The 22,112-nt window shown below is 35.5% G+C and overlaps 1 protein-coding gene across 1 annotated transcript in view; it reads right to left on the bottom strand.

Moving 5' to 3' along the window:
* The window catches only part of npr2 (natriuretic peptide receptor 2), a 163,654-nt gene that overhangs the window by 26,005 nt on the left and 115,537 nt on the right, over window positions 1-22,112 (bottom strand). Inside the window, exons 14-15 of the mRNA XM_030150480.1 lie at window positions 18,433-18,588; window positions 244-412 (exon numbers count right to left, since the gene is read on the bottom strand). Of these exons, the coding sequence (XP_030006340.1) occupies window positions 244-412; window positions 18,433-18,588 (325 nt within the window). The remainder of the gene's footprint in view (window positions 1-243; window positions 413-18,432; window positions 18,589-22,112) is intronic.

A 22,112-nucleotide genomic window follows, 5' to 3' on the forward strand; every position in this document is an offset into this window, starting at 1 on the left:
ATAAAAACACTCCGGAAAAAAGTCTTGACTAAGGTTCTCATAATTCGTGCATGAAAGGGTTAACTCACTGGTCCGGCCCACTTCAGATCATATAGGGAGGATGCGGCCCCTGAACTATAATGAGTTTGACACCCCTGCTTTAGAGGCTTCCCATCCCCAGTGACCTTTGACCTCTAGCCTCCAAAATCTAGTCACGTCTTCTTGGAGTTCGACCGGTAAATGTGTGGTGTTTGTGGGTCTTACTTGTTGAGCTTTGCCATGTATATCTTGATGTGTCCGAAGTCGGGCCTCTCCGCCGGGTCCTCGGCCCAACAGCACTCCATCAGGATGGTCAGCTCCTCCGAGTGGCATCTGTTGTCCGTGGTCGGCCGGAAGTACGGCTTCTGACCGTTTCGAACCTTCTGCACGATCTCTGACGGACAAAGAGGACGGAGGACAGACTTAATGTAATGTTAGTGTTATTTACACATCTGAAGAGGAGGTAAACACCCCCTAAAAATCTGAAATATAATAAATACTGTGGAATAATATAAAATGAAAAAATAAGAAATAAATAAAAGGATTTTTACATTGAACACAGTAATTTACAAGCCAGTGTTCCATTTATAACCTTTCGAATTTTCCTCAAAGTCTGGTCATTTTAAGTCTTAAAATGTCTTACACTTAAAAAGTCTAATGACAAACCAGCAATATTTAGGTTGGAGGCATACAAATAAGATGTTGAAATATAATAAAATACAGAAAAATATGCTAAAAACACAAAAATACTCTAAAATATGCCAAATACACAAACAAATAAACAAACAAGTGATATTTATGTTGGTGGTGTACAAATATAATGTTGAAATATACTAAAATACACTAAAATATGATTGAATATACAAAAAAAATTCTAAAATATGCTAAATACACGAATAAAAAAAAACAAACAAGTGATATTTACATTGGAGACATACAAATACTATGTTTAAACACCCTAAAATACACAAAAATATACTAAAATACACAAAAATATGTCAAATACAGAAACAGTGTATCTGCAGGTTTGATGAAGCTAAATTTGTCATTTTTTATGACATTTTTCTTGTCGTCTTTGGTCACATTTCAGACCTTCCATTCAAATAAATAAATAAATAAATGAATAAATAATAAAAAGGGCTTTCAGTTATTATATATGGAAGCATATTGTATTCAGATGAAAAAATAAAAATGGGCTCTATTTTTCTCAATTAACAAGATAATTATCTCATAAAAACAAAGCTGATTTTTTTTTAATTTTTTCATAAAACCGTTTCTCGTAATTATGAGATAATTATCTCATTAATTTAGCAAAACAGAGTCTTTTTTTATTTTTTCATCGTCTGTGTGATCATAGTGTCTTTGTTCTGTGAGGTGGAACACTTTTGAATATGAAAACTGAATTTCCTACATTCACTGCAAACAAAAGCGCTCATACTTGGAAGAGGATAGATTATTTTGTTGCTGAATTAACGAGATAATTATCTCATAATTACGATAAACGGTTTTATGAACAAATAAAAAAAAAAAATCAGTTCTGTTTTTACGACAATTATCTCGTTAATTCAGAAAAACAGAGAAGATTTTTATTTTTCCATGTAAATGCAAAATGCCTCTGTACAAACACACTATGATCACACAGACGATGAAAAAATAAAAATAGACTCTGTTTTTCTGAATTACTGAAATAATTATCTCATAATTATGAGAAACAGTTTAGGAAAAAATAAAACCTTGGCTGTTTTTATGAGATAATTATCTCATTAATTCAGAAAAACAGAGACAATTTTCATTTTTTCATGTGAATGCAATACACTTCAGTAATTATATACCAACATGCACACAAAATACACTAAACAACACACTTAAATACAAAAACATGTACATAAACTATGCAAAGGTACACTAAAATACACAAAACACACACTAAATACACAGTGTATCTACAGGTTAGATGAAGCCAAATTAGGGATTTTGTTTTTTTTTACATTTTTCTCATTGTCTTTGGTCAAATCTCAGACCTTCCATTCACATAAATAACAAACCAAAAGGCCTTAAATTTAATACACACCAACATGCACAAAAAACACACTAAATAATACGCTATTAATATAAAAAAAAATATACAAAAACTACACAAAAGTACGCTAAAATACACAAAAAGTACACAATCAGGGTATGTGCAGGTTTGATGAAGCAGAAATTATAATTTTGTGTGGGTCAATAATGTAAAGGGCTCTGGGTGCCTTGAAAAGTGCGATAGAAATCTAATCCATTTTTACCTCCGTCTGGAGGTTCTGTGATCACTTTGCTTTGTGTGTTTATTTGTTTGTTTGTTAGCAACTTTACGGGAAAACTATTCCAACCATCTTTCCCAAATCTTCCCCACAGATAGGCCTAGGCCCTGGGACCAACCCATTAAATTTTGGGCCAAGTAGGTCAAAGTTCAAGGTCACAGCAAGGTCACAACATCTACAATTGTCCTATCTGTCATCATTGAGCAATTTTCAAAAATTCATAAAAAATTCAAAACGACTCCGATTAGCCTCCAATTGGATCCACCTGTAGCTTAGAACAATATCTTGTATCTGGCACAAAATTGTCCACATCCACTGTGGAATGTGGACTCTGTGGACATTTACATTTAACATTGAAAATCCCATTTAACACACGTTTAAAATTAGAACTCAACAAATATTGATTAGAATTGAATCTAATTGGACATACTCATGACTGGTACCAAGTTTCAATTTTTTCTGCTGTATGGAACAACCTGGAAACTGTTGAATTTAAAAAGAAATAGTCGATCCACACATGCACACCGTTTGGGGTGCTTGGCGGAGGTTTACGTTCTCTGAACACTTATTATTATTATTATTATTATTTTTTTTTTAAACAGATGATTTATGAGGTTTTTTCGGCAGATGTGAAATAATTGTGAATATCCTCCAGACCATGAAGCGTCCACATACTTCTGTCCATGTTTCGGACCCAGTGAGTTTTTATGACGTTTTTATGACAGTTTTACTCAAGAAAAGAGTCAGAAGTTCAGCCCCTGACTCATTCTGAATCCAGAAGTTCAGACAGATTTCGGTAAACACTTTTCTGTCAGTGTTTGGCACCGTCTTATCTTCTGACCACATTGGTTTACAGATGAAAGTTCACCGTGTCTTCAGTTGTTGCTTCAGTTGCTCAAACTGAATAAACATTTGTGAAACCTTTTCACTGGAGCGGCAGAGCGGAGAGTAAAAGACGACGCTGTTGGTGAAATGTTTCCTAAATTTGTCAAGACAACAGTTTAAAACATAGAGGAAGAGTTTAGGAAACAGAAAGGATCTGCTCTGACATAATACACTGGAATAAAAACAGGAAACTACAGGAATAAATCAGCTGAATAAATGTCTACTATTAGAGAATCAAGGCTCTATAAACTGGAGTTGATGATATATTGAAGAATCATTCAGTTTAAAGACTCGTTCTTATAAAATGGGCATAAAATGTGTTATTTGATAGCGAACTGACAAATTCTACTGTGCATTTTACATATTTTAAATACACAAACACAAGATCAGAATAAAAAAAAATCCCTGTATAATGTCAATTATGTGCAAGAAATGGTAGAATAATCCTCTGTTCTTACAATAATAATGCAACATTTATTCAATATTTATAAGATTTCAAACATAAATGCAGTATTTTCATCGACTTGTTCAACTTCTATTATGTAAAAAAGTCAGGTTTTATATGATCACAACCCAGTGGATATTTTTTGTGGTTGTTCTTGCCTTGGATCACTTTACCCTCTAAAGCAGCGGTCCCCAGCCTTTTTTGTACTACGGACTGATTTCATGCATGAAAATTTTCCGCAGACCAGGTAGAAGTGCGGGGGTTCCAATAACAAAACACTTTGTCAGTTCAGAGCGTGTGATCTGAAACACTTCAACTGTATATCAGGTAATTCCACTGATTCTACAGTAGAAGATCAACTCACCCTAATTCAGAACCAGTGGAACCTTGGACTTGTGTCCATGTAACTAGTCGGTCCCATCTGGGGCTGATGGGGCTGATTTATTTGCCACAAGAAAATTGACATAATAGAAAATGTTCTTATTCTATGTGTCCTCCTTCTTTCTCAATAACTGCCTTCACATGCTTCCTGAAACTTGCGCAAGTGTTCCTCAAATATTCAGGAGACAACTTCTCCCATTCTTCTTTAATAGTATCTTCCAGACTTTCTGGTAATAGTTTTGCTCATAGTCATTCTCTTCTTTCCATTATAAACAGTCTTTATGGACACTCCAACTATTTCTGAAATCTCCTTTGGTGTGACGAGTGCATTCAGCAAATCACACACTCTTTGACGTTTGCTTTCCTGATTACTCATATGGGCAAAAGTTTCTGAAAAGGTATGGATAATAGTGTTAGGTATGATTATGACATCAGTATATGTTTGGTTTCAAAACAATTGACGTAGTGCCTGCTGAGAAAAAACAACTAAATGTTCATTGTAAATTTTGCTTCCCCACCCTGTAAGTCGCACCTGACTATAAGCCGCAGGTGTCCACGTTGTGACATGAGATATTTACTCAGAAAGACAGTAAACAGACCGATTATTTAAATATTTATGTCCATACCTTAACTGCTTTTTTCCAAACAGTGTCTGTAACACGGCAGTAAAACGGCAGGAACAGGCTGGTTCAAAAACCCAGAGGTCATTGATCTGTATCTTCATTTTCTGCTCATTAAACCGCTGCAGTCGTCTTCTTCAGTGTCGGAGTTGAACATCCTCAAAGGCTCCGTCACACTCCTTCTACGTCTCTCCTCCGTTGTTGCTCAATGGCGCTTCCGTGCTGCAGCTCTATTTCCTTCTTTACAGACACATCGATTCCTTTAAACTTCAAAGCTGCATCATATGCGTTTCTTTGTGTGTTTTCCATGATGACGGTTTGTGCATGACACGCAAAATGATTGTTAAAAGTTCAGCTTAAAACTTCTCCTCTTCATCACCTCTTCCACCTGTCTGTCTCACTTTTGCGCTTCCTGCTAGAGCGCCCCCTGGTGGCCGTTAGCCCGTATAAATCTATACTCCAGCTGCATTGCCGTATAAGCCGCAGGGTTCAAAACGAGAAAAAAGTAGCGGCTTATAGTCTGGAAAGTACGGTACTACTTAAGTAATGTAACTGTCATCGCAGAAAACCCAGCCACACAAAGATATGAGGTTGGAAACAGAAGAAGGACTTTCAGGGCTTTTGTGCTGATATCTGCATATTCTGCTTGGACTTGAATCCAGAATGCACAGAGGTTTGCAGTTGTCCCAGACATGGATGGATGTGCAGGAGCAGTTTGGAGACGCTTGTGTGTCACCTGTTGGGATGAACCTGGAACTTCGGCAGGAATCCTGATATTTCCTTCTAAATGCATCTTTGTGTTTGCAGGCAGTCTGTGACCCTTCTGCAGCCTCATCGTTTCCTTGTTTCTTCCTGAAATAGTTCTCCAGTGAATTTTGTTTTTGGCTCATTTCTTTAGCTTGTGTTTCTACTGATTCATGAAGCGGCGCACCAGAGTCTAGCGGTTGTGAGGCGAGGGTGGAAACGGTCGTTTTTCAAAATAAAATCTCTGCAAGACTAATGGAAAAAATGGCTTTAATATTAACCATAATTTTTTTTCTTTGCAGCCCGGTACCAAATGATCCACCGACTGGTACCGGTCCGGGGACCAGGGGTTGGGGACCACTGCTCTAAAGCACAGGTGCCAAACATGCGGCCCAGGGGCCAAATCCGGCCTGCTAGAGGGTCCAGTCTGGCCCCTGGGATGAATTTGTGAAATAGAAAAATTACATTGAAGATATTAACAATCAAGGATGTAAAAATCCTTTTCATTCAGGTTCAAATGACATCTCAATTGGGTCAGAACCAGTAAAATATAATCATAATAACCTATAAATAATGACAACTGCAGAGTTCATCTTTGTTTTAGTGTAAAAAAGTAAAACTGCATGAAAATGTTTACATTAACAAAGTATCCTTTTACAAAAAATGTGAATAACCTGAACAAATATGAACAACCTGAAATATCTTAAGAGAAGTGTGTGGAATTTTACCAATATTCTGCCTGTTTTTCAATGTTTTGTGTCTTTGTAATTGTAATGTCAGTTGTAATGCACGTGTGTAAATGATAAACTGAGGCAGAATATTGTTAAAATCACACTTGTTTTTCTTAAGACATTTCAAGATGTTCGTGTTATTCAGATTTTGAAGGAAACTTTGCAGATGTAAACATTATCCTGATGTCATTTTTCTTTTTTTTCACTCTTATTCTTTTACTGGTCCGGCCCACCTGGCTTCATCCTGGGGTGAATGTGGAACTGAACTAAAATGACTTTGACAGCCCTGCTCTAATGGTTAGAATTCCACATTTCTTTTGCTACTGTAACGTCACTCATTTCTCGGTTGGGTTTTTCAGTTCTCTTTCAGTGTTTCTGGGTTTTTCTTCAGATCCAGATGCTTCAGCGCCGTCACATTCTTCAGATTGTGCTGCATTTATTTCTGATCATCGGTCACCATCTGTTTGACCTGTTGTCCTCACATCAGGGACAAACCCACTCAGACAGTGGGCGGCTCTTTAGTTTTCACCTTTTCTCCTGTTTTTCATTGAGGGAGTTTAGGTTACTTTCATGTATTTTATTTCTTGCATTTGTTTTTGATCAGGGAATTTCGTTTGAACTCTGAAGAAGACTTTTTGTTTGTTGTTTTAGCCGAGCCCTCCCTAACCCTCTTTAAGTTATTTAAGAATAAACATTTTGGATTTTAGTTCTGGACTGACGTGTGTGCTTGGGAGTTGGGAGGGGAAAAAAAAAGCACATTATGTACGTCTGGGTAAACCCCTAGGCCGGGACGGAACAGCACCACACAGCTATTATATCCTCCTGAGCAGTTTTTCATATCGCAAAATACTGTATTGCAGGGTTAAAAAAAATAACAATGTCAGTTTTTTCCAATATTGTGCAGCTCTACTAGACATGATATAACGAGGGTGCTGACTGGCTCTGTGGTCACAGACAAACCCATATTTGGTGCCACAGTACTGTGTAGGAGTGTAAAAAAATATTGGTTCTGCAATATATTGTGATATTTTATTTCACAATACTGTATTGATATTAAAAAGTACTGTATTGATATTTTTAGGTATTTATTCAAATGCAGATATTGTGGAAGTTGATTTTTGTTTTTCTTTTTTGTTTATATTTGATTTATTATCAGTTAACACTCTTTTATTAAATAATGTGAGTTTCTTTGTTGGGATCACACAAAAATACTGTTCTGATATTAGTTCTGAACTAATAGAATATGAACATTTGAACAGGATCTGAAACTGTAATGTCTGTAAAACAGAATTTCAGTTTGAACACAGGAACATTTTGTGATATAGTATTAGATCCTGTTGTGATCAAATAGAAATGTGTTTAGTATCTGTGCAGATTTCTGCTGTAATTCAATTCTCCCAGGAAATAATCAACTTACAAAAAAGAAAAAACAAAAAATTGCCTTTTTAACAGTATCATGATATATCATGATATACTGTATCGTCATCCTAGTATTGTGATTTGTATCATATCGCCAGATTCTTGCCAATGCACAGCCCTATTTTTGATCAGGGAATTTCGTTTGAACTTTGAAGAAGACTTTTTGTTTGTTGTTTTAGCCGAGCCCTCCCTAACCCTCTTTAAGTTATTTAAGAATAAACATTTTGGATTTTAGTTCTGGACTGACGTGTGTGCTTGGGAGTTGGGAGGGGAAAAAAAAGAGCACATTATGTATGTCTGGGTAAACCCCAAGGCCAGGACGGAACAGCACCACACAGCTATTATATCCTCCTGAGGAGGTTTTCATATCGCAATATAGGTCGCAGGGTAGGGATGTAACGATTACTGGATTAATGATAAACCGCGGTAAAATTGAAGACAGTTAGTATTACCATTTAAATTCTAATTATCATAACCGTGTTTGATTACCGCACTTTTAGCGGAAAAAACCCTATGTACAGATCTGCTTTTATGTCAAATATTTGAGTATAGTTTTAATTTATTACAATTTTAATTTTATATACCTAATATTTAGAACCAATATTCACTTTTAAAGTCTTTGAAAAGGTTTGTTAAGCATCTGTGTGTTATTTATGCAATAAATTATATACATTTTTCAAATTGGATTTTTGTTGTGTGTGTTTCCTGTCCTTTTGTGTTTTTATAGTAGGTTAAAATGAAAAAATAATAGACAGATGAGACAGATGAAGTTGTGCTGAAAACAGATCCCAAACATGGGTATAATAAACATTTGTTTATATAGTATATAAAGGCAAAACCAAAAGGACTGAAAAACGGACAAAATAGGCTCAGACCACTAAGGGTTAATATTTGAATGTTTCTGCAACAGAAGGTACATTGTGTTAATTATTTTATTTGGTTTTTTTTTAATACAACTTGGTTAAATTATTTCAGTGTGTGTATAGTACTTTTTGAACATTTTGAGCACAATTTCAATAATACCGCGATAAAAATGATAATCGTAATAATTTGGGTCATAATAACCATGGTAGGAAATTTTCAAATCGTTACATCCCTAGTTAGAACATGAGTGAGAGGCAGAATAGCAAGAAATACGTCTTTATTATCATGATACGGAATTCAACGAAATGTATCACCGTTTTGAAAAATATACAAAATGTATAAATGACGTGTAAATAAATGTATTGAAATCAAATCGAGTGACATTGTGGTGATTTGAGGGAAATGTGTTACAGAGCTGATGGAGTAAATCCAGCAGAGACTGAGAGGAAAGTTCACAAATACACAGCCATTCCAATTACAGAGCGATTGGAGATCTGACAATAAATGTCACTGTTTCTGCTTTACGTCTGCGCTGCTTGACTATTTGTCTTAAACCAGGGCTGTCAAACTCGTAGTAGTTCAGGGGCCACATTCAGCTAAATTTGATCTGAAGTGGGCCGGACCAGTAAAATAATATATAAATGATGTCAATTCCAAAATTTTCTCTATGTTTTAGAGCACAGGTGTCAAACATGCGGCCCGGGGGCCAAAACCGGCCCACCAAAGGGTCCAATCTGGCCCCTGGAATGAATTTGTGAAATGCAGAAATTACACTGAAGATATTAACAATCAAGGATGTTAGAATTATTTTAGGTCAATTCAATCTAAAGTGGGTCAGACCAGTAGAATACTATCATAATAACCTATAAATAATGAAAACTACAAATTTTTCTCTTTGTTTTAGTGTAAAAAAAAAAAAGTAAATTTACACAAAAATGTTTCCAGCTGTGATAATTTTGGTCACAATAACCGTGATATGAAATTTTCATATCGTTACATCCCTATTGCGGGGTTAAAAAAAAATCACAATGTCAGTTTTTTCCAATATCGTTCAGCTCTACTAGACATGATATAACGAGGGCTCTGATTGGCTCTGTGGTCACAGACAAACCCATATTTGGTGCCACAGTACTGTGTCAGTAGCCGCTTCTTTATATAATATTTACTCTTCAATCCAACTATACACCAGTGTGAGTGACACTGGAGGGAAGGTGGGTGAAGTGTCTTGCCCAAGGACACAGCAGCACATGACTAGGCTCTTATTATTATCATTATTATTATTGGCTCCGCCCCCTGGTCCTCCACTGACGTGCGTTCATATATTCTGAGGCTCAGACTGATTTCTGCTGCTTATACGGTTTAATGGTCTGTTTATCAGAGACATCCTCTACATAATTAAACCTCCTTCTCCTGTCATTTACATCATAATTAGAGGAGAACATCCTCCTCTTACTGATGTGTCTTCACTTCCACATCAGTGTTGGAGAGCAGCTGCAGACGTTCATGGTGTGAATGGACGATAATCAGACACTTGTACAATCAGCGCCGAGTGAAACCGCGAATTTAAGAACCAACGAACGTCATCACATGGAGAGAGAAGCTGCGGGTTTGAACACAGAAAACAGCTTTGAGGAGGATCTGATGGTGGAGAAGTCGCATAAAAGATGGAGGCTTTTAACACTGTCATTCACTATCATTCAGTCAAACATGATCGTTAAGTTTGTGATGTAGTTTCTGAAGTTAAGTAGAATTTTCACCATCTGTATCTCAGTACTTTTTACATTTTCACATAAATATCTGTACTTCATACTCATCAAATCATCACAAATCAGTTTAGTTTTAATGCATTTAAATGGAATTATTGATTATTCTTTTGGATTATTCCCATTTTATTAAATTATATTATTATCCTTTTTTAAAAAAATTATTATTATTCATTAGATGATATGATAATATTTCATTACTATTAGATTATTCCCAACATTAAGACTGATTTTGAGCTAAATGACAGGAAAAGTAAAATGTCAAACACATGACATAGATGTAACAGAAAAATAAAATAAACTGAGATAAAAGATGAAAACGAAGTAAAAATGCGACAAAATGATAATGCTTAAATTGAAACAGATGTAGAAGAATTAAAAAGACAAAAAAGGATGAAAAAAAGAAACAAGACAAATAGACAAAACAATTTAGAATATGACACAAAAGAAAAATTGCAACACATTGATGTTAAAAACCAAAAGAGATAAAAAAAAGAGATAAAAATTCCTAAAACCATATGACAAAAAAAAAATAAAAAGAAACAAAAAATAAACAAAAAAGAGACAAAAACACCATAAATAAAATAAGAAATGTATAAGAAAAAAATGGAGTAAAACAGACAAGACAAAAAAAAAGACAAAACAAAAATAATCTAAAAAAAAAAAAAAAAAAGACAAAAACAACATAAAATACCTGACGTAAAATAAAAATACAGACAAAACCGTAACATGATGTAAAAGCCGTAACAGAAACATGATGACAGATAAAATACGCCTGTAGTTAAAGTCACTAACACTGAAAACAGATTTATTGGGTATTGTCGGTGTGTAGTTGTGTTTCTGTTGAATCCACTGTGTGTTTGTTTCTACTGAGGTGAAGAATGCGTGACCTTTGACCCCTTGGCTGACATCATCGCGGTAAAAGGAAACAACACTTAACACCAGTGGAATCAGAGGAAGTGTGTGTTTGTGTTTGTGTCCACTCGGATGGATCCTAAAACTCAAACTTTACACACATTCATTTCTTTTCCTGAGGTTGTTTTTTTAATTTTGGATTCTGTTATTTCCATGAATGGCCTTTTATCATGTTATAACATCTATATATCTTACTGTATTTAACCCTTTTAAGACGACTGTGTCTCCAGTGACACAATTCTGCATCCGCCGTCATTTAAATTACTGTAACTCCTGAACTGTTTACACTGTTAATAAAATTGGATCGTCATCTTTTTATCGAAGATCGGGTTCTTTCTATCGGTCTATAACACATTAGGGGTCAAATGGGGTCACCTGAAATTTCTTGTGATTGATTAAAAAAAACAAGGAAAAAAACCCCAAAAACTTACTAATAAAAAATCTCTATTGAGTTGACAGAGACAATCTCAATCCATAAAAGACAAACTGAAGCTGAAACTGCAGCACTGTGGTTCTGTTTATCTGTCAAATGTTCATTGTGGTCAGTTTCAGATGGTGCAGCTCTTTCATAATTCATAGTTTCAGTTCTTGTTTGTTCAGTATTAATTGTCCTCCTTGTAAATCCCAGCTGGACTGACTGTACATATCCTGACCAAGGAAAATCCAATTCCCCCTTTGTGCAGTAATCTACACCTGGATTTATTGCCTCCGTCCAGAATAATATATATTATATAGACTAAATGTCCTCTAAAAATTAACGTTTATTTGCAACATAGTATAGCAAACTATTACATGATACAAAAAAATTAATTTTAGCAAAAAAAAAAAAAAAAAAAAGTCTCCATTTTGAATGTCTGGGGTCACCAGAAATTTGTGATGTTAAAATGGCGTCACGAGCCAAAAAAGGTTGGAAACCACTGCCCTACAGGTTTGGAGCACTTCTGTTGTTCCTTTGAATTTAGCCTGAGATTTTATAAACATCTACTCGATCAGTGAATTAAATGTAGGAATTTTCACTGAAAAATACAAAATGCAGAGGATAATATTACAATAAATGAAGAACAGATGAATCACACAGGGAAGGTTAAATATAGAGAAGAAAATCATTTGGAAGTCACTATAAAAATAGCTCCAGGTCTTTAAAGCTGCAGGAGACTTTTGTCACCAGTTTTTCATCAGATCTGTCCATCCTCAGTCATATCCTCAGTATCATGAATCTGTCAGTCTGTCTGTCATTACTCACCTGAATCTCTTGCATTACGGTGAACAGTTTCTTAGTTCCATCCACCAGAAACAAACTATTTGTTTACAAACAGAGCTGGGAGGGAACTCAGGCATCTTTAGAATTTTGTCGTGACGTGCATTGTGGGAAACGGAGGTTCGTGCAGCCGCCTGGCACACCATATGATATTATATAGCTACAACAAACATGATGCAGAAACGGCTGAAACAGACTAAATAGACTAGAATAGAAGAGAATAGAATAGACTAAATGTCCTCTAAAATTAACGTTTATTTGCAACATACACTCAGGGGCAATGAAAACGCAACACTCTAAATTTTGGCTTAATTTTGCTCAGGACCTGAGTAGTCCAATTTGAGTTCTTAAGTGACCATTGGAGTCACAAGGTGTACCTCGTCACACATGAAAGATCATCATGTAACTGAACAGTGTGAGTTGGACTCTCATCAAGTCCATACTGAGTACAACATATGGGAGGAGGAGTTGTGTAAGTACAGTGTTTGAAATGAAGGACTGGTTGTCTTCCCCATATAAAGGCATGATAAAAGCCACACAAAAACATTTTTAAGTGTCATAATGCCACGTCTGTCGACTGAACAACAGAACAGGGCCCTGGGTATGCTAGAGGTGGGAGTTAGTGCCAGCAAGTGGCTCACCGTTTTGGGTGTAGTACGTCCAGCATCACCAGACTGATACAGTGGCACCATGAAACAGGTTCTGTCAATGACCGACCACGTCCAGGATGCCAAAGAGTGACAACTGCTCATCAGGATCACCATATTGTCCTAAGACAACCTAAGATGCTTAGTCAGGTCCATGAGGAGACGCTGTACTGCCTGTGTGGCTGTTGGTGGGGGTCACACCCGATACTGACTGTTCTTTTGAGTTCAGTTTTAAATGTGTGTTCCGTTCATTCTTGTTGTGAGTAGTCCAGTATGAACCATCCAGACCACTCAGGTCATCTGGTGCAGGTCTGCTCTGTGTTCCAAAAGTCAGAACTAAACATGGAGAACCAGCGTTCAGTTTCTATGCTCCGTATATCTGGAACAAACTACCAGAAAATATCAGGTCTGCTGAGAGTCTGAGTTCTTCTAAGTCAAGGTTAAAGACTCACCTTTGACTAAAAGGCTTTTGACTTTTTAAATTTTATATTCTCTTTTGAAACTCCGCACTGAAACTCTTACTTTAATATGTGTTGTTTTTTTTTTGGGGGGGGGGGGGGGGGGGGGGGGGGGGTTATGCGTTGTTTTCTTACTTGCTGTTTTTAATCACCTTTTACATGTTTCTTTTATAATGTTTTAAATGTGTTTCTTTTTATTTCAATGTCCTGTGTGAAGCACGTCAAATTGCCTTGTTGCTGAAATGTGCTATACAAATAAACTTGCCTTGCCTTGTGATTTTTCATTTTCAGCTTGTGCTCGTTATGTTTAATGCATCTGTTTATTATTGTCCAAATCACATTTAATTCATCAAAGTCAACACATCCAACATATTTGAATTGTCAAAATAAGAAAATAAATTTGAGTCACAAAAATATTTGAATCCAAACTGGTGCTGCGTTTTCATTGCCTCTGAGTATAGTATAGCAAGCTGTTACATGATTACATGACAAATGAATTTTAGCAAAAAAGAAAAAAGTCTCTGTTTTGAATGTCTGGGGTCGCCAGATATTTGTGATGTTAAAATGGAGTCACGAGTAGAAAAAAGGTCAGAAACCACTGATCTACATGTTCTAAAAGTCAGAACAGAAGTGTGAACTAAACCTGTGAACTGTTCTGCTTCCACTGCCTGGAACAAACTACAGAAGGAGAAGGAACAGAAGGAGCAGGTGTCTGTAAATACAGTCAAAGTCATTTGAAATCAACAGGAAAAGGATGAATCTGAATATAATTAGACCTGATTATACCTTTAAAATTATTAGTGGTATTCTATACATGTGTCAACAGGGTGTATAAAAAAAACTATACATTTTTAAAAATTACCCCCAGTTCCACATTTGATAATTTTTGGAATTCTCTTCTATGGATGTCGGTAGGTCGGGGATTGGTGGATATTTGTCCAAATTTACAGACCCAGGTTTTCATGCATGAGTGAGCAGGGGATAATTGTGCAATCAAAGTTAAAACTGGTTTGAGTGAAGTAGCGGTGGGATTTAAATCCAGTCAAAGGTCATGGGAGGGGCCAATGGGCATCCATCTGGTTTTCCACAAAATTTCCAGGTTACAGCATTAACACTTTTTGACACCATGTCAGTTTCATTTCTTTACCCATGGCAGCTGTTCCTGCCTTTTAAAGGTAATTCAACTTGTTTGGGCCTGAAAATGTCACTGAGGACAGGCCCAGTTAGGGTTAGGGTTAACCTGGCCTGTCCTCAGTGACATTTTCGCATCAATTGATTGTCATTGACAAAGACAAAAACGAAGGGAATTTCATCCATAATTTTTATCTGTTTTAGTTAGTTTTGTAAGCACACAATACGGTTTCAGTTAGTTATCATTTTTTTCCTTTAATTATAGTTTTTATTTATTTCAGTTAACGAAAATGTTTTTACAGTTCTAGTTTTCGTCATTTCGTTAGTTTTTGTCAACGATAATAATCTTGTTTTGTGGAAAACCAGATGGATGCCCATTGGCCCCTCCCATGACCTTTGGCTGGATGTAAATCCCACCGCTATGTCGCAATTATCCCCTGCTCACCCATGCATGAAAACCTGGGTCTGTAAATTTGGACAAATATCCACCAATCCCCGACCTACCGACGTCCATAAAGGAAAATTCCAAAAATTATCAAATGCGGAACTGGAGGTAATTTTTCAAAATGTGTAGGTTTTTTGATACACCCTGTAGTTTGACTTTAGCACTGAGTTAATCTCAATGAGTCATTTTTTTCCTGGTTAAATAATAGTGAATAATAACAACATAAATAGTTATTGATTCCAATTCCACTGGAAATTGTTCTTTTAATGAACACTGTGTGTGTTTGACCAGTCAGATAATTCCATCCACTCCACTCAGATCTAGATCTAATGTATTTTGCTGCATTTGGTTCAATAATCAACCAAATGACATAAAGAGGCGTTTGATTCCTTATAACAGATGAGCGGTCTGTGCTCTGTTCATTTCACCCTTAGTTATTTTAATTTGAATTTAACGCTGTAATCCTCATCAGCGGTGGTGTATTTCATGCCTGTCCTGGTTTCAGTGACTCCACCTGCCTTTGACATCTGCTCCACATGTGTGTGATGTGTTTGTGTAAACGGACGCAGGGCTGACAAACACCCACCCACCCACACATGTCCACTGACAAACGCCAAAAAAACAGTAAAGACACACGGGTCTATTACGTCCACTTCCTCCTTTTCTGTCCTAAAGTCTTCGGCACAGATGTCAAACATACAAAAGCAGCCCGTCAAAGGCTCTAATCCGGCCCCGCAGCATCAGTTTACAAAATGGAAAAATGACACTGAAACTCCAGAACTGATAATCCACATTTTTCACTTTGTTTTAGTACGAAACTAGAAAAGCACTCAGAGAGCCCAGACCTCTGCCAAGGCACACTCTGAAAAATGATAAGTTGGCTCAACGTAATAAATTGAGGCAACAATTTCCATTAACCTTTTCAAGTTATTTCAACTTGGCAAATTGTTTAAATGCCACAAGACTTCTCTAGTTCGGTAAACTCTATTACTTTAGTACAAACAACATGATTTACCTTTTACTCTACAAGCTTAATTAAGTTGAACCAACTTAATTTTAATTGTGTAAGAACTACTCCATTTAGTTATACTGACTTATTGTTTTACTTTTATTCTACTCAAAAATGTCCATACAAGTGTTACCATAATTTTTTGAGTTGGCCTAACTTATTTCTGTACATCAGAACAAATTCCACATAGAGATTCCAGTTAAATGATCATGTTACTTATTTTTCTACGCATCTTAAGTACTAGATCTGTCTGCATGTTAGTATTTTATTTGTACTCAATACTGTTGTCTTCCTGCTATCAACAACAGTAAATTCTATTAGTCAAGCAGTAAGATGTTACATTACACAATATAACTACAGTTGTCGATAATCAGGAAAGGCCTGGTTTGGCCTATGGCTCTGACTCATGGTGCAGTTCTATAAAAATACAAAAACAAACACAACAAGGCCAACAAACATTGGCATGCACACATTAACTCAAAATTAACACCAACACCACAACCCTCCTGAACCCCTGCACATAAAAGAACACATTTTCAACAATATAACCAATACCCACAATGCAATGCGGCAAACACGCCACAATATATACTACAATTTTAAATTAGAAAGGAGCAAAATGTGTATTATTCAGTCCTTGAATAATTAAAACCACTGTTGCAGAAACAAAGCTAAATTCTATCAAGCCTTAAAGCTTAGTAAAGTTCTGTACAAAATCATGTTTCTCCTTTTCTTTCTGTACTTCCCTCCATTTCTTGTGGTCTGACAGCAAAACATGCCCAGGTACGTCAGCTTTGAACTCAGCTTTTAAAGGACGTTTACAAGATTTTTAAGCTGTTCTAACTTAACATACTAAGTTAAGACTGTTTCCCTTATTTTTCATTTAGACCAACTTCATAAAATAACTTATCAACTGATTACAATGCGTACATGTAACAACCTTATGGTAACACTTTACTTGAAGGTCTAGTTTATAATGCATTAAGAGCACATTCATAAGACATTATAATGCATTTATAATGCACTATAAAAGTCATTACAACAGTTTATAATCATTTACAACAACTTATACCAAGGTTAATAAAGTATTATAAGTGTAGGCATAATGTATTATAAATTCAGCTTTCATAATGTTTTATACATCCATACCAAAGTGACAAGTGTTTATAGGAAGAACCTCCAGTCCTGGGTTACAGAACACATTCTAACCATCAGAACTGTAGCCAGTTATAAAGACACAGAGAACTGCTCTGACATGTAGTTTCTGAAACTGAATAATGCCTTAGAAACATCAGTAATAAGTTACAGGAGGACTTTAAGAGCTTTTAGTAAAGTGACAACACTGTCTAAGGTTATTAGCAATTGTATGATATTATAACATAAGTATGATGACATATGAGCAGTATCTACAGGCTCTAAGTAAAGTGTAAGTCCAAAATTATACATCAAACTGTTCTGAATAACTCTTTATTTTGCAAAAACAAAACATTAAAAGAACAGAGACAGTAAATAGAAGTGTTACATGTGGCTTTATACATAAATAAAAAATAATGTGGCAGCTCTAAATCTTTGTTAATTCAAACACATACTTTTTTTTTTTTTTTTAATAAATATGAAATCCCTAAAATATATGGGTATAGGGACCAGTGACAAAACTTAACAAAAGTTCCCCACCTAAAAAAATAAATTCCTTCACACTGCTTTGGTATGGATGTATAAAACATTATGAAAGCTGAATTTATAATACATTATGCCTACACTTATAATACTTTATTAACCTTGGTGTAAGTTGTTGTACATGATCATAAACTGGTGTAATGGTTTTTATAATGCATTATAAATGCATTATAATGTCTTATGAATGTGCGCTTAATGCATTATAAACTAGACCTTCAAGTGAAGCGTTACCAAACTTATTTTTTTAAGCAGAAAAAGCTCTTGATTTTAAGCATAACTTACTAACCCCATGAATAATTTCTTAGAGTGCAGATCACGTTATCTTTGTAGTTTTTGTACAGTATATTGCCAATATATTTCAGTATTTTGTGATATTTTTGTACAGTCCCTTTTGCACTTTAAGTGTTTGCTGCTAAACAACTTTTATTTTTCCTGTAATAATGACAATAAACATCTATTGCATTCTCTTGTACTGTACTGTATTCTATTCTGAAAGGGTTAAAATTCCACCCAGACCCTGTGTTTGTTCACTTACCAAAACAGGTTTGTGTGTTTGATTTAATAGTATTTTGTGCTGTTTTTTGTTTTTTACGTGTTTGCTGTGTTCCTGCTGGTTTAAAGCCCCCCCCCCCCAAACCCCCAATCCACCCCCACCACCCCACGCCAACGCCACAGTGGACAGCTGACCTCCCTGAAGCCTGTAAAAGACAGTTTTACATGTTTACCTTTGGGGCTGAGGTCCATTCCTTCGACGTAGAACGGTCCATTCCTCAGGGCTATTTCCTGCAGGATGATGCCAAAACTGTACACATCACCCTTCTGAGTCCCCTGAGGAGGGTGGCGGTCGTATATGAGCAGCTCAGGAGCCGTCCACAGCTTCTCTGCAAATAAAACACAATCATAAAGCATCTGGGAAACACATTATATCTAGGAACATGTTCAAACTATTAACTCATTGCCTACTTGTGAGTATTTAGTGGCATTATTCTGCATGAGTGCATTCAACGACTAGTACAGTTTGTCCTCCTAATCGTTGCTTATTGATAATAAATGAGCTGTTGTACATGAATAACTTACAGCATGGGCCTTATAACACGAGTATCAAACTCCAGTCATTCTCTATTATTAGTCCTTAAAGGTACGATGTGTAATATTTGCACATGTTTGTAAGTTCATGTAAAGTTTATGTTGGAGTGTTTTCCTTGGATCTAGTTATACGGTTAACACAAAGATAGACACAAACTAAGAAATATAAGGATTTTCATGGTAAAAGGTCACACGAATCAGTGCGAATCTGTTATTATGAATGTGAAGAAGCAGGAAAACTAAGAAATGTAAATTACAATCTGTTACACATCGCAAAAAAGAGCATGTCATATATAAATGTATGCACTATTTTCACGTTGTATATACATATATCGTATTGTTTATCTGTGACAATATTGCACATTAAGCCTTAGGGCTCCATGGTCACGACCCCATGACTCAATCACATGACATTTTCAACACGTCGGAAGTCGGTCACCTAGACCAACTGCAGACAACTGCATTTGAAAGTGCGGACTTGAAACACTCTCCCACTTTTTATTTGATGTTGTTAGAGCAACCAGAGATATGACGGTTTGAAACCGGAGCAAACAAATGTGAGTAAAAGTATGAAAGTGAGGTGGGGGGGGGTTAGATTTCTGACCATGCCCTCGTCCTTTTTTGTCCTTTTTTAAAACGGAAAAAACTGGCCGAATCTGCAGATTCTAATCCACAGACTGCATTAGCATTACAGGTAACAGGGAGGATGACCCCCACCTGAACCAGATGCGGAAACCGGGAGGACCGGGGGTGAGGTGGGGTGAGAAAACCGGAGAAAACGCCTGAGTAAAGATATGCTTTGATGTCAAATATTTGATTTATTTATGACAATTTTAATTTTATATACCTAATATTTGGAACCAATAGTCACTTTTAAAGTCTTTGAAAAGGTTTGTTAAGCATCTTTGTGTTATTTATGCAGTAAATTATGTACATTTTTCAAATTGGATTTTACCTTTTTTGTATGTTTTTGTCCTTTTGTATTGATTATAGTAAGTTAAAGTGAAAAAATAATAGGCAGATGATATAGATGAAGTTGTGCTGAAAAAAAAGATACCAAACATGGGTATAGTAAACATTTCTGTATATAGTATATAAAGGCAAAATCAAAAGTACTGAAAAACTGACAAAATAGGCTCAGAGCCCTAAGGGTTAACATCTCACTTATCTCAGTTTTGCAGATGCTCTGTACCGTTTCCCTCTGACATTTTATACAATTACTCAGATGTTGCACATTTATGTGAATACATATTTTTCTCTCAGTTATAGTAGTTTATATTTTTATATTTTTTATGCTCTTTTTCTCTCGCATGCCATTTTTGAAATGCCACATTGTTGTGATTCTTGTCATTTCCCAGTTAAATTACTCTATTTCAATTTTTATACTAAAAGTTTTATACTTATCTTAAATTCTTGTGGCAGTGTGAATAGCAAAGAAAGATTTTCATTGTAAAGGCAAACCTGTAATGCTTTGAATCTTGAATCTTCTCTTCACACTTTAAATATTTCATAATATGATGAATTCTCATGCATCAAAACACAAAACTACACATGTTAACAGTTTCCATATAACTTCTAATGTTAGATGCAGGAGCAGAGATGGTAAACTTAAGCGCTGGTCTGTTTATGCACTTATGAACTGAGGGTTTTAAAAAGTGCTTCATGAATTAAAGCTATTATTGTTCCTTATAATGTGGCTATTTCAGACAAAAATACAGACTAATGTGCAAAGACCTTGAGTCAACTGTGGCTTAGTTTGACACTTATTAATGCACAGTAGTGAATAATTATGAGAAAATGTAATGATTCATGTACAACAATGTCATTTATTACCCATAGATGGTTAATGTTACTGAGTGAAAACATTGACATTAGAAGCCAAGACAGTAGATGTAGAACACAGAAGCAGCTGATGTTTGTATAAAACAGTGAATTTGGTTCATTTGTTTTCCTGTGGATTAAAAGATGTTACAGAAAAAGTAGCAGTAAGAAGGAGAAGAAAAAGAAGAAGGAGGAGAAGATGAAGAAAAGCAAAAAGGAAAAGAACAAAAAAGAACAGGAAAAAGAACAAGAACAAGAAAAACAAAAACAAAAAGAACAAAGAAGAACAAGAAGAACAAGGAGAAAAAAACAAGAAAAAGGAGAAGAAAAAGAAGAAAAACAAAAAGGAGATGAAGAAGAAAATGAAGAAAAACAGGAAGAAAAAGAACAAAAAGAAGAACAAGAAGCAGAAGGAGAAGAAAAAGAGGAAGAAAAAGAAACAAGAAGATGAAGAAAAACAAGAAGAAAAAGAACAAAGAACAAGACAAAAAAGAACATGAAAAAGAAAAAAGAAGAAGAACAACAAGAGGAAGAAGAACAAGGAGAATGAGGAGAACAAGAAGGAGGAGAAAAAAGAACAAGAAAAAGGAGGAGGAGGAGAAGATGATGATGAAGAAAAAGAAGAACAAAAAGAACAAAAAGAAGAAGAACAGGAAGCAGAAGGAGAAGAAAAAGAAGAGGAAGAAAAAGAACAAGAAGATGAAGAAAAACAAAAAGAAAAAGAACAAAGAAGAACAACAACAATAAGACGGAGAGGAAAAAGAAAACCAAGGAGGAGAAAAACAAGTAGAAGAACAAGGACAACAAGGAAAACAAGGAGAAAAAAAGAACAAGAAAAAGAAGAAGAAGAAAATCAAGAAGAAGAAAAGGAGAAGAAGAAGATGAAGAAAAACAAGAAGGAAAAGAACAAGAAGAAGAAGAACAAGAAGCAGAAGGAAAAGAAAAAGAAGATGAAGAAGATGAAGGAAATAAGAAGAAAAAGAACAAAGAAGAAGAACAACAAAAACAAGGAGAAGAAAACCAAGGAGAAGAACAAGAAGAACAAGGACAACGAGAAGAACAAGGAGAAAAAAAAAATCAAGAAAAAGGAGCAGAAAAAGAAGAAAAACAAGAAGAAAAACAAGTACAAGTAAAAGAAGAAGAACAAGGAGAACAAGGAGAACAAGGAGAACAAGGAAGAAAAAAAGAACAAGAAAAAGAAGGAGAAGAAAAACAAGAAGAAGAAAAACACCAAGATGATTATAAAGAAGAAAAAGAAGGAAAAACAACAAGATGAAGAAGAAGGTGAAGAAAAAGAAGAAGAAAAAGAAGAAGAGTAGGACGAAGATAAACAAGATGATGAAGAAGGTGAAGAAAAAGGAGATGACAAAGAAGAGGAAGAAGAGTAGGAAAAAAAAACAAGATGATGAAGAAGAAGAACAAGAAGAAACATAACAACAAGATGATGATGATGATGATGATGAGGAAAACCCAGAAGCAGCAGCAGATGCAGTCGTGT

Source organism: Sphaeramia orbicularis, chromosome 12 (genome assembly GCF_902148855.1).
Source record: "Sphaeramia orbicularis chromosome 12, fSphaOr1.1, whole genome shotgun sequence".
Lineage (NCBI taxonomy): Eukaryota > Metazoa > Chordata > Actinopteri > Kurtiformes > Apogonidae > Sphaeramia > Sphaeramia orbicularis.